The following is a 13348-nucleotide window of genomic DNA, read 5'->3' as shown; positions in this document are numbered from 1 at the left end:
CCTTCAATATTATATACCCTTTTAGGGATAGATTTCAAATAGCTCTGATATAGCAGAAACCACTAAATTATGAAATTGCTAAATTGGGAATTGTACTTCAACCCAGAACAAAAAATGTGCTTTGACGGACACTAAATATCTTGCCCAGCAACAACAGTACAGCGGTGGGTAACGAGAGATTTAGAGGGATTTAAATTTGAGGCCTAGTATTTAGGCGCTGGGTCACCGGTATGGATTTAGTGACAGAATTAGACTTGGAAATGCACAGAAGCGTGTGTGTGAAGTTATTCTGAATGACCCAATGTGCACCTTCAATATTATATACCCTTTTAGGGATAGATTTCAAATAGCTCTGATATAGCAGAAACCACTAAATTATGAAATTGCTAAATTGGGAATTGTACTTCAACCCAGAACAAAAAATGTGCTTTGACGGACACTAAATATCTTGCCCAGCAACAACAGTACAGCGGTAACGAGAGATTTAGAGGGATTTAAATTTGAGGCCTAGTATTTAGGCGCTGGGTGACAGGTATGGGTTTAGTGACAGAATTAGACTTGGAAATACACAGTAGCGGGTGTGTGTGAAGTTATTCTGAATGACCCAATGTGCACCTTCAATATTATATACCCTTTTAGGGATAGATTCCAAATAGCTCTGATATAGCAGGAACCACTAAATTATGAAATTGCTAAATTGGGAATTGTATTTCAACCCAGAACAAGAAATGTGCTTGAACGGACACTAAATAACTCGCCCAGCTACAGCACTAGGGACAGATTTAGCTGGATATAAATTTGAGGCCTAGTATTTAGGCGCTGGGTGACCGGTATGGATTTAGTGACAGAATTAGACTGGGATATGGCCAAAAAATAAACAGACTATTGCTGGTTAAATGCACTTGGTGTGACAGCTTCACCCTGATGTAGGCTTTAGCCAAAAAACAACCACACCATTGAGGGTTAAATGCACTTGGTGACAGGCGCAGCTTGCCCCTGATTTTGTATATGGCCAAAAAATGAACAGACTATTGCTGGTTAAATGCACTTGGTGTGACAGCTTCACCCTGATGTAGGCTTTAGCCAAAAAACAACCACACCATTGAGGGTTAAATGCACTTGGTGACAGGCGCAGCTTGCCCCTGATTTTGTATATGGCCAAAAAATGAACAGACTATTGCTGGTTAAATGCACTTGGTGTCACAGCTTCACCCTGATGTAGGCTTTAGCCAAAAAACAACCACACCATTGAGGGTTAAATGCACTTGGTGACAGGCGCAGCTTGCCCCTGATTTTGTATATGGCCAAAAAATGAACAGACTATTGCTGGTTAAATGCACTTGGTGTGACAGCTTCACCCTGATGTAGGCTTTAGCCAAAAAACAACCACACCATTGAGGGTTAAATGCACTTGGTCGCAGCTTGTGCTGGCGCACCACAAGACACAAAATGGCCGCCGATCACCCCAGAAAAATGAGACTGACAAACGGTCTGTGCAGCCTAAAAACAGTGAGCAATTGAGGATCAGCAGCTCAATGATCCACAGCTGCAGATCGATCAGTTAATCAAGTCCTTTGGAGGAGTTAATCTGCCTAATCTCGCCCTACTGTCGCAGCCGCAACCTCTCCCTACGCTAATCAGAGCAGAGTGACGGGCGGCGCTATGTGACTCCAGCTTAAATAGAGGCTGGGTCACATGGTGCTCTGGCCAATCACAGCCATGCCAATAGTAGGCATGGCTGTGATGGCCTCTTGGGGCAAGTAGTATGACGCTTGTTGATTGGCTGCTTTGCAGCCTTTCAAAAAGCGCCAAGAAAGCGTCACAAAAGCGCCAAGAAAGCGACGAACACCGAACCCGAACCCGGACTTTTACGAAAATGTCCGGGTTCGGGTCCGTGTCACGGACACCCCAAAATTCGGTACGAACCCGAACTATACAGTTCGAGTTCGCTCATCCCTAGTCATATGCGTTTGTTAGATAACTCTCACTATAAAGATTCTGTAAGTGCATATAGATTCAACATGAGGATCCTGCATGGCACCTCACCCTAAATTAACAGAGCTGCAGAAGCTCTATCTCTGGAGGACTGGGCTCAACTGGGAGTTCATTTTTTTTTTTCAGTGAGCATTTTGTAATGTTTCATTTCCAGCAGCAGGTCAGCTCAATGGGGGCATATCTTCTGGGAAGGGGTCTACCCAAATCATACAACAGAGTAAAATCTCAGGAGGTTAACTTGGCACACTCACAAAAAACAAACAAACTACAATATATCGAAATGTGGCATAAAACACATCTATTAAGGTATACACTTCAAACACAGTCAGAAACCCATTATTAATGACTTACTGGTACGCTGCTGCTTCTTCTTCAGCTCTTCCTCTTGTTTTTGATGTGCAGCCTCAGTGTCAAAGTCATAAAAAGTGTCCTTGGGTAACTTCCACTCATTGTTTTTGTCCATGAGATCAGATGTACGACAAGTCATGTCCACGCTGAACTTCTCAATATTAATTTTCATTATTCGACAATGGACAGTCATGCCCACCTATAATGGAACAAACATTAGTGTCTCATTCATGCTGACAAAACAACATACCTGGTGCAAACTACTACATCTTATATGCAAAGTGTACCTTTACTCGTTCTTCGGGCCGCTTCACTACTTTATCACTGATAAACTTGGTTGGAATAAAGCCAGTTACACCATTGTCCAGCCTGGTTTTAACACCAACTGCTTGACCAGGACAGGAGCCACTGTCAAAATGATTCCATACCTGTAACATACATTAAATCAACACGTTACCTCATAAATTAAGTAGCAGCTAGATTTTTATTTTATTTTTTAAATCTACGCCATCTACCTCACTGAGCTCTGGAAAGTTATCTTGCTGACAGAAGGGACACTGCCAAAGACCTGTCTCGTCATTCCTGATTGCTTGGTCATAACTTTCTCCTTGGGGTCGTCTGTGGGCAATTCCAGTCACATTACAGGTGATAAGTTTACCTGCAAAAACAATGGTGGCAACTTAATGAGACTCCATACATAATGTAGGTAAAGGCAGGACACTATAGCTAAAGCTAAAATTGAAGGGGAAATGCACAGTTAGGCCTCATTCACACATACGTGAAAACCCGTCCTGCTAAGAGCACAGCATCATTGGTTGCTATGACGACACGCTTGTGCACTCGGCAGGGTGGGTTTTCACGGACCGTGGTCCATGAAGATCCATGCATGTGTGAATGAGGTCTTATTTTAATTTTACTATAAGTGGTTTTGCAAGTTGAATTAGGATAATCACCTATGTAGAAAGTCTCTGGTGTTTCCCTGGTCAGCATGTTGAATACTTCTTCAGGGTTGGCTGATCGGTATAGAGTCCTAAGGTCTTTGTATCTGCAGCTTAGCTCTGCACGAATATCGTACAATGTAATATGTTTATCTCCATAGCCCTGTAAACAAATGTGATTTTTTTTTTTATATGCAAAAGCAATAAAGCATAAAACAGCAAAAGCAGCAACAACCAGATTATTTATCTCATGAGCAATGGGGCACCTATAACATATAAAATATCAGCTATTTAGCTTTATTTGCAAAATCTAGTACAGTTAAAAAAAAAAAAAAAACACCAACATTAACATAGTAATGAGTTAATATGGACCAACGTCTATGCCAATAAAATGTCCTAAGAGGCAAAATAAAAATGTAGAATTAAGATTTATATAAAACAAACCTGTCTCTCAAGTTCCTCTGCAAATGCATCCAGATCGAGATCTTTTAATCTTTCAGGATTTTCTAGAATCTCTTCTAGCGCTCCAGCAGGGTTGGCATCTTCAGCCGACTCATCATACTCTAGGGCATCTACTGCCATCTTTCGAGCCCACTCATAAGTTTCTGGATGCACTCGTGAGCCATCTAGGACTTCAATGTAGGAATCCGTACTAGATGTATAAAATTAGCAAAGGTAAGAACTAGGCTTCACATTTAAGAACAGATCTGTACTGTGTTACATCATCAACTTGACCAAACTAACCTGTCACCAAGAGAATTTGTGTCAATCTTAATGAAGCCAGCACAGTTGATGAAAACTTTGGGACCCATGTGACACATAGTAACCAGCTGAGTGCGATTTTCCAACCGCGTATTATTCTGCTTAAGGATCTGGAAAGCACCAAGACATTAAGATCAGTTTAGCTTCGTGAATGCAGGAAGAACAAAGAATAAAAAGACAGCTCCAGAAATATGAGAGCAGAAGAAAGCAACTTGCCTTCAGCAGGTGAGTGCCTTTACGGGGTCCAAGTCCGCAGACGTATTGAATGAGCGACTGAGTGTATGGATGAGCAATGGCCCTATTGACATCCACTCCCACCTCATTTACTCGGTTGATAAATTCGCAATACAGGGCATTAAGCAGTTCTTCTTTCACTACATGATCCTAGCATAACAGAAGAATTATAATTTAAGATTACAAAATGGGCTCTATATGACTAGGCAGCACAAAAACACTGACGCTTACTTGTAATGGATGCAATTTCAGGCACAAAATATCTTCATCAGTGCTGCAGACTTGAGAAAACTCAATCAACGCGTCTTGAATGCGTCGAGCTATGGAGACTGCCTGGCGTAAAATTGGAGGATAATCACGGAAGTCACACTGTGAAAAAAATAAAATAAAAATTATATGCAGGATACCAGCATATCAGCTAAGAGATTCAGTGGTTAAAATATGAAGTGGCAAATAATGCCCACATTAAAAATAGCAAATATGATTAACACATTTACTACACAGAAAACGACAATTCTTAAGAAATAAAAACGTAATATTTTTATTGAACCACAATCTCTACACAGTAGAGTTATAATATCTTACTTCAGATTTTTTGCTGTTCATATACAGCACTGCCAACTCATTGTCCACCATTTCCACTCCAATAGAGGACATCTGCTGGGCTTGCTCAAGCTCATGAACAATGCGTTTAACATCATCAACCATCATTTGCGCATCTCTGAAATAAGGAAAACACCAGAATATAAAGAAACTATGTACAGATTTTTCAAAGCTCAGTGATGGAGACTAGCAACAGAGTTTTAAAAGGTTTTACCCACAACCAACACTTATATGAAAAAACCTGCCTGAAAGCTGGGACTGGTAGTACCTGGTCTTCCCGACCCACTTGAAGGGAGTGGAGGTCGAGTATGCTCAGTGCCACTCCATTCAAAACCTATGGGACTGCCAGCTTGTGCTATACTCTGCTATCTTCGGCAGCCCCACAGAATTTGAGAGGAGTGGCAACGTACATGCCAAGTATTGCACAATTCAAGGAGGTAAAGAGGACCTGTCACCACAGTTCAACGCAATCTACAGGCAGCATGTTATCGAGTCGGAGCTGAGCAGATTGATATATAGTTCTGTGTGAAAGAGACTCAGTAAAATTAATATTTTATACATATCGCTGCTTTTCTCAAATTAAGATTACCCCCATGAACAGCTAACAGTGACTGACAGCCATCTCTGAATGCACACTGACACAATCACTGATCACATCTCCCCCATGTGCTGAGAGCTGTTCAAAGCGTGGTCTAAAAGGAAATGTGTCATCAGAAAATGACCTATTGCTTAAATCTATATTTAACATTTTTAAAGAATTTCTGATGGTCATTTATTATTTTCCATGTCACTATCTATATTGAAACAAAAATCATAAAATCCTGAAGTTTTTGCATTGAATCTAATAATAGGCGCCACTTCTTGGTCTGTAACTGCAGTTACCTGCTTATCTATACACAGGAATGATAACATTACAGGCAGGATCCACCATTCACAATAGGCGATTGTCACAGTTTATCTATTCTTTCGTTGAATGACCTCTGCACAGGTCACAGAGCATGCCTAGAAAACTCTCCCATAGAAGTCAATGACCAGTGTCTACGGCCCATGGGGCTGCCGAAAAGCAATTTTCTTAATACTTTCCAAAGGCTGTTAAGAACAGCTCAGGCAAGATGGCCGCCACCATAATATTGTTTATCTAGATTACGCATCTCACAATAGGGGAAAAGAGGAAAACACAAGATATGGACCATATCCACTTAAAAAGTATATGTATTACAAAAGTAGCTAATTAGAGAACATACCTATTTTCACCAGCTATGGCAACCACATGAGGTTTCTTGCTTAGCAAAAACTTTTTAAGCGTCTCCATGTCTTGAGTCTATGAGAAGTAACGGTAAACGTCAGTGTTTCACTTTAGTTAAAGGGCATGATGAATATGACATTAGGACTGACCTTCCTCTCTCTTTCATCTTCCCTCCATGCGTTCTTTCTTTTGGTAAAGTACGGCAGGCGCAAGAAGTCTGTCACTTCACCCTCTCCATTAATCAGGGAGCAAAACACAGGGTGATCTCTATAAAGGAAAAAATTGCACCAATATTTGGTACATCATAGAACCATAGCTCTATCTGCAACAAATCTACATAAAAGATTCAGAATTACCAGTATAATGTTTGTATGCTCTCAGTCTCATGGGCATTAATGCTGATCTCTACTCATGACACATTTGTCCGGTAGAGGATACTTTTTCAATTTTCTTTAAAGGGGTTGTCCTACGAAAAATATTCTACAGTTTTCAAATCAGCACCTGGATCTGAATTCTTTGGTAATTGTATGTAATTAAAAATTCAGAATAGCCACTGAGCTATTCAATAAAATATATCTGTATAGCTCCTCCTGCTGTTTGTTTTTTCTTATTTCTTTGTCCTGCTCACCGAGATGGCCGCAAATGCTCAGTTTCATCCTTCAACTGCCTCCTGAGCTGTGATAGGGAGCGCTGAGACACGCCTCCTGAGCTGTGATAGGGAGCGCTGAGACACGCCTCCTGAGCTGTGATAGGGAGCGCTGAGACACGCCTCCTGAGCTGTGATAGGGAGCGCTGAGACACGCCTCCTGAGCTGTGATAGGGAGCGCTGAGACACGCCTCCTGAGCTGTGATAGGGAGCGCTGAGACACGCCTCCTGAGCTGTGATAGGGAGCGCTGAGACACGCCTCCTGAGCTGTGATAGGGAGCGCTGAGACACGCCTCCTGAGCTGTGATAGGGAGCGCTGAGACACGCCTCCTGAGCTGTGATAGGGAGCGCTGAGACACGCCTCCTGAGCTGTGATAGGGAGCGCTGAGACACGCCTCCTGAGCTGTGATAGGGAGCGCTGAGACACGCCTCCTGAGCTGTGATAGGGAGCGCTGAGACACGCCTCCTGAGCTGTGATAGGGAGCGCTGAGACACGCCTCCTGAGCTGTGATAGGGAGCGCTGAGACACGCCCCCTGAGCTGCAGCTGAAAAGACACTCCCCTTGAGCTGCCAGCTTGATAGAAATCTAGCAGAAAATGAATGTGGAGATCTCTATATCCATCTGAGGTACAGGGGAACAGGGCTGGTTTTAGCTTTATTAGAAAGAGATTGTCATGTACTATATGATCTCGGATTTTAATTTTTTACATTAGTCATGGGAGAACCCCTTTAAGCAGAATCACCGAAGAAGCATCAGTCTTAACACACACCCACCTAGCAGAAGAGAAGGCCATGCCTAATACACGAATTCCTTTGCCTTGGTTCTCCTCCATGAAGTCATCATCTTCTTCAACTTGTTGGTCGGGACGGTATGGCGCCACCTTCAGCCAGTTGTACAGCTTACGGCTACAAGACTTTAAAGATAAAGATAAATTCAGTCTTAGAGCATGTTTCCACAGGAAAAATCCACCATAGAATCCCATAGTTTTCCCATTTTGAAAGTGGCAAATCCACCAAAGCCTTTACCTCATTCAATCGAACTAATCCTCACATGGATCAGCCTTCATATCCCTCACATACAAGTTATGACATTTTACAACCCAAGATAAGGCATGATACATACACATGCATAAAACGATTAAACTCAGAAACTTTCATATGGCTTATCTGTAAACTAATTAAAGAGGACCCTTCATGGGGTTGTGTGTTACAAACTGGGATGCTTACCAGACAGGGGGGCCCCTACAGATGCATACACTTTTTTTTTCTAAAATACCCCTCCGTTCCGCAGCTGTGTCCCCCACTGTATTTGGCACCTGATATGTTAAATTTAGAGTAGACCATCGGTACAGGGAGGAGACATCTGGCTGAGAGCTGTCCAATGGCAGCAGAGCCCATCACAGCCAGGGAGAAGGTGAGCGTTTTTACCTGGCTGTGACGCGCTTGTGGTTGCTACTATGAATTTATTACTCCACCTCTCTGTTCTTTCCTGAGTATATCCATGTTTCTTTAGAGATTTTTTTCATTTCTGACCTGAAGAGACCCAAGAGTCTCGAAAGCCTTCCTCATAACATCACTTATTTTAGTTAGCCACTAAAAGGTATCAAACTACAATATTTTGCATTGTTTCTCTTTTTGAGAGCTTCAAGACTTCTTACTACTGGCTAACAAGGCACCAAACCTTTTTTATTTAAAAACTATTGCAGACACAAAGCGGCATATTTCGTGAACACTGCTATATCATATGGAGTTTGCAGTAAGATGCATCAAATTGATTAAAGGGCATCTGTCAGCAGATTTGTACCTACGACACTGGCTGACCTGTTACATGTGCACTTGGCAGCTGAAGACATCTGTGTTGGTTCTATGTTCATATGTGCCTGCATTGCTTAGAAAAATGATGTTTTAATATATGCAAATGAGCCTCTGAGAGAAACAGGGGCGTTGCCTTTACTGCTAGAGACTCTGCAACTGCCGCTCCATCTCCACTTTGATTGACAAGGCCAGGCAGTGAAAGAGTCATCACACCTGGCCCTGTCAAAGTGCTGAGGGCGCAACAGCTGCAGAGAAAGCGGAGTCTCTAGGTGTAAGGGCAACGCCTCTCTTGCTCCTAGAGGCTCATTTGTATATATTACAACAATGTGGGCACATATGAACATGGGACCAACACAGATTCCTTCAGTTGCCAAATGAACATGCATAAGGTCAACTTCATAGGTACAAATCTGCTGACAGATGCCCTTTAAAGTACACAATAAATCTGTCACATTGTGTGCTGTCCGTGCAGCAGGAAAAATCTACAGCAACCATGGGCTGTTGCAGATTTCATGGTAAATATGATGGACAGAGGATGCACCCCTTTCCACTAAGCCCCACCAACTTATTAAACAGTGTCGGAATATGCAAAAGTGTCACTTGCGTAAAAATGTGACTTTTATGCACAAGAAAATGGACATGCAGCTTTAGTAAGTGTGCCTTAAAGTGTCAGTTTTGCCCATTTTGACCAGATTCCAGCTTTTATTTTCCAGTGCATTTTAGAAAATAGGTCTCACCTTTACTACAAACTCTTTAGCCTCCAGTATCAGTTTGCTCTTTAACTCTTTGCCCATTTGGGGGTAAAGAAATTGTTTTAGGGAACGTTCAATTGCCAGAGTTCTCTGCCTGTTCCATTCTTGTACTTGGTGACTGAACTCATCTCTGTAATAGAACTGCTTGATCTCTTCAAAGTAGGTCTGCTCATTGCCGAAACTGCAAAAAAATAAAAATAAAAAAGATGCACTATTACGGTAAATGCTAAATGGAGAATATTATGTGCTGTATTCAACTACAGGTGGCCATACACATCAGATTATCGTAACCCAAGGGGAGCCAAGTTGCGATATCTATGCCCCCCCCAAAGCAATGCAATGTACATCCCTACATGAACTTTAATTGGGTTATCCAGGGAAATAACAACCCATCCTCAGATCATCAATATCAGATTGGCGGGGTCCGAGTCCCGGCACCCGCCGGGGATCAGCTGTTATTTATGTGTACTTATTTTAAATGATGTTATATTTTGAATTGGCCCATTTGGAATTCTCCTTATAGTAGGGAATGGACATAATTAGGCCCAATTTGGGGTGCGCACTTGGAAGTGGTGTTTTTTATATAGCATTCCATTGTGATGATCAGGTTTTAAATTTGTGACTGACATTACTTGTTGTAATAACGATTGCTCTTATTATTTCGGTGTGCCTGGTCCTTTATATGTGCTGTCTTTGTGATTTTACCATTAAATTCCTCAAGGACAGCATGTCACTGGTAGACGCTTCCCACTGACACCATGTGCAAGCTCAACCGAGCCAAGAGTGTGTAAAGTGGCAGAAGGGCGGAGAGCTATGTGCCGAGTGAGCATTCAGCTGACAACTATCTAAGGTGTTTGGCCGACTTAAAGCAAAATGTGTAAAACACAATGTGATTCACTCATAATGGTTATCCAAGCCAGTGTGTTTTTTTTATTATTATTATTTCATACTTGAAAACTCAGTTATATAAAGTTTCACAGTAGAAGTGAATTACCACTACTTACCCTTCAACATCCTTCATATCAATAGACATCTCAATCGTAATCAGTCCTTCTTCTTCCGCAATGCACATCTTAAGAAACTGGTCATCTCTAAGCTCTTTAACAAGTTTGTTCTTCAGGTATTTGAATGGATATGCAAAATGGGCTTCATCAATTTCCTGAATGTGCATAAATGTATGATTAGAATACACTAGCTTACATCATATTTCTGTATTTCTTGCAATCTAAAAAGCAGACATTACTAAATTAGTGCTAAGACTTGTGGACAGATTCTATGTGCTAAAAATATATTCTACCTTTCATTTTTTTTTAAATATAACAAATTATTACCTTCCTGCCCTTCTTGGTTGGAACAAGGTTTAGCTTCCCTCTTTCCTGGAAGGTTTGCCTAAGAACCTGCCTGACCAATGGTTCCCTCGCAATCTGCAGAGCAACCATATACCGAGCACCTTCAAGCACAGCCTCTGGAGTGGTGAATTGACTATTGAATATAAAAAACATTTCAAGAACATAAAAATGAAAAAAAAGCTTTAAAATTCTGCCATTTGATAAAATGGTTATTGTCAAGGGCTCCCAATAATCATCATCCGGAAATGCAGATAGCTTAAAGGGGAATCTGTCAGCAGATTTGTACCTATGACACTGGCTGACCTGTTACATGTGCACTTGGCTGCTGAAGGCATCAGCGTTGGTCCCATGTTCATATGTGCCCGCATTGCTGAGAAAAAGAATATACGATGTTTTAATTTATGCAAATTCGATTCTAGGAGCAACAGGGGCATTGCCGTTACTCCTAGAGGCTCAGCTCTCTGCAACCTTTCCACGTTGATTGACAAGGACAGGCAGCTAAAATCATCATGGATCTGTCAAAGTGCAGAGGGCGCGGCAGTCGCAGAGAGCCGAGCCTCTAGGTGTAACAGAAGCTCATTTGCACATATTAAAACATAATTTTTCTCAGCAATGCAGGCACATATGAACATAGGACCAACACAGATGTCTTCAGCAGCCAAGCGCACATGCAATAGGTCAGTCAAGTTCTTCGTACAAATCTGCTGACAGACATCCTTCAACTTATCCTACTTTAGGATTGAGACTCAAGAATACAGTACACTTAAAAGGAAATTCTGGACTATTATCTACAGTACCTGAGCAGTACTGCACATAGGGCGATCAAGTCATTTTTCATTTTCCTACTGCCCCTGTTCAAATGCTGTCAGTGCTCAAAGCTGTGCTTTAATACAAAGTCCAGACTACTGTGCTACCATTATGGGGAGGACTAACGTGCAACTGCACAACAGTCATGACAATGCATTTCAGTACAGCTTTAAAAGTGGACTGCGGGGGGAATAGCGTGCGTCTGGGGCAGTGAACTCCTTTTATGCAGATAATAGTCCAGGATTGTGGTGAGCGATTTTCTTTAAACACAGCATTAAGTACAAAATATGATTTTCAGTGAATATATATGTAAACCACAAACTTACCTGCACACATAATCTTTAGCAAGTTCTAAAGGTTCGGCTGGAAATTGTTCTGTCTCATGACGCTGATAACTGTCTCTCAAGTTCTCACCAAACTGCTCTGGTGTCAATCCAAACTTCTTTGCCAAACCATCTATATATAAAAATTACATTTAGTTTTTACATTTTGTAGATTTACAAAGCTTCATTACAAAAGTGTACAAAAAAGTGGCAGAAAGCACATATCTGAAGCAGTTTCAGTATGAATTTTGAACTACTGTATTTTTTAGTCACACTTTTCTTCCCCCCCCCCCCCCCCCCCCAAATTGGGAGAAGAGTGGCAGTGTGTCTTATAGTCAGAATGCTAATGACCACTTTCCATTGTGGAAGCAGTCAATAGCATGGGGGAGGAACGGGCAGTGCTATGCACTATGACCTGATGGAGGGACCCAGAAGAAGCAGTGGAGCGGTGTCTCCTGGATATGTAACGTCTGATTACAGGTCTGATAAGGGTACGATCTGAGGTTAAAGGGGTTGTCCAGGTTCAGAGCTGAACCTGGACATCCCTCCATTTTCACCCCGGCAGCCCAACTGACAGGAGCATCAGAGCAGTTCATGCTCTGATGCTCTCCTTTGCCCTGCGCTAAATCGCACAGGGCAAAGGCATTTTTCTGAGTTCCGGTGACATACCGGGCTCTCTATGGGGCTGACAGGCAGCCCGGTGACGTCACCGGCACTGATGGGCGGGATTTGGCTCTGCCCTAACCAGTAAAACGGCTAGGGCAGAGCTAAAGCCCGCCCCTCAGAGCCGGTGACGTCACCGAACACACTGCTGGGCGGAAGTTACCGCCCGGCAGTGTGTTATTGAAAACACAAGAGCCTGTGCCCTGCGCAATCTAGCGCAGGGCACTGGAGCGCATCGGAGCATGAGATGCTCCGATGCCAGGCTCAGGAGGGCTGCCGGGGTGAAAAAGGAGATTTTTGTATAACTTACCAGTTAAATCTCTTTCTCGCTCTTCCTTGGGGGACACAGACCTTGGGTATAGCTCAGCTCCCTAGGAGGCGTGACACTAAGTAAAACTGTTAAGCCCCTCCTCCATCAGCTATACCCTCAGCCTGGAGATAGAGGCTACCAGTTGCGTGTCCAAGTAGTGAAAGGATAACAACCAACAATGGAAACAACAGCCAGCAACCCAACGGGGCGCCAGACCATAACCCTACAACCAAAACACAGAAGGGTGGGTGCTGTGTCCCCCAAGGAAGAGCGAGAAAGAGATTTAACTGGTAAGTTATACAAAAATCTCCTTTTCTCGCCCATTTTCCTTGGGGGACACAGACCTTGGGACGTTCAAGAGCAGTCCAAGAAGGGAGGGACCACAAACCCAAGGCGGAACACCACCGGAGCATCAGAAAACCGCTGCCTGCAAAACCAAGCGGCCCAAAGCAGCATCCGCTGATGCATGCGTATGCACTCTATAGAACCTCGTGAAAGTGTGCAGAGAGGACCAAGTGGCTGCTTTGCACAACTGTTCAGCCGAGGCCCGATGCCTC

The 13348-nt window shown here is 42.7% G+C and overlaps 1 protein-coding gene across 1 annotated transcript in view; it reads right to left on the bottom strand.

Moving 5' to 3' along the window:
- LOC122924036 (transcription elongation factor SPT6-like) overlaps positions 1–13348 on the bottom strand; it is a 55830-nt gene that overhangs the window by 16517 nt on the left and 25965 nt on the right. Inside the window, exons 14-29 of the mRNA XM_044274952.1 lie at positions 11822–11951; positions 10671–10821; positions 10344–10498; positions 9325–9520; positions 7547–7686; positions 6276–6393; positions 6125–6201; positions 4863–4998; positions 4509–4646; positions 4260–4427; positions 4026–4153; positions 3726–3933; positions 3297–3444; positions 2859–3001; positions 2631–2771; positions 2347–2542 (exon numbers count right to left, since the gene is read on the bottom strand). Coding sequence (XP_044130887.1) covers positions 2347–2542; positions 2631–2771; positions 2859–3001; positions 3297–3444; positions 3726–3933; positions 4026–4153; positions 4260–4427; positions 4509–4646; positions 4863–4998; positions 6125–6201; positions 6276–6393; positions 7547–7686; positions 9325–9520; positions 10344–10498; positions 10671–10821; positions 11822–11951 — 2373 coding nt within the window. The remainder of the gene's footprint in view (positions 1–2346; positions 2543–2630; positions 2772–2858; positions 3002–3296; positions 3445–3725; positions 3934–4025; positions 4154–4259; positions 4428–4508; positions 4647–4862; positions 4999–6124; positions 6202–6275; positions 6394–7546; positions 7687–9324; positions 9521–10343; positions 10499–10670; positions 10822–11821; positions 11952–13348) is intronic.

Source organism: Bufo gargarizans, unplaced genomic scaffold (assembly GCF_014858855.1).
Source record: "Bufo gargarizans isolate SCDJY-AF-19 unplaced genomic scaffold, ASM1485885v1 original_scaffold_2153_pilon, whole genome shotgun sequence".
Classification (NCBI taxonomy): domain Eukaryota; kingdom Metazoa; phylum Chordata; class Amphibia; order Anura; family Bufonidae; genus Bufo; species Bufo gargarizans.
Note: the sequence above shows the minus strand (reverse complement) of the source record. Positions and strands in the feature narration are given on the sequence as shown.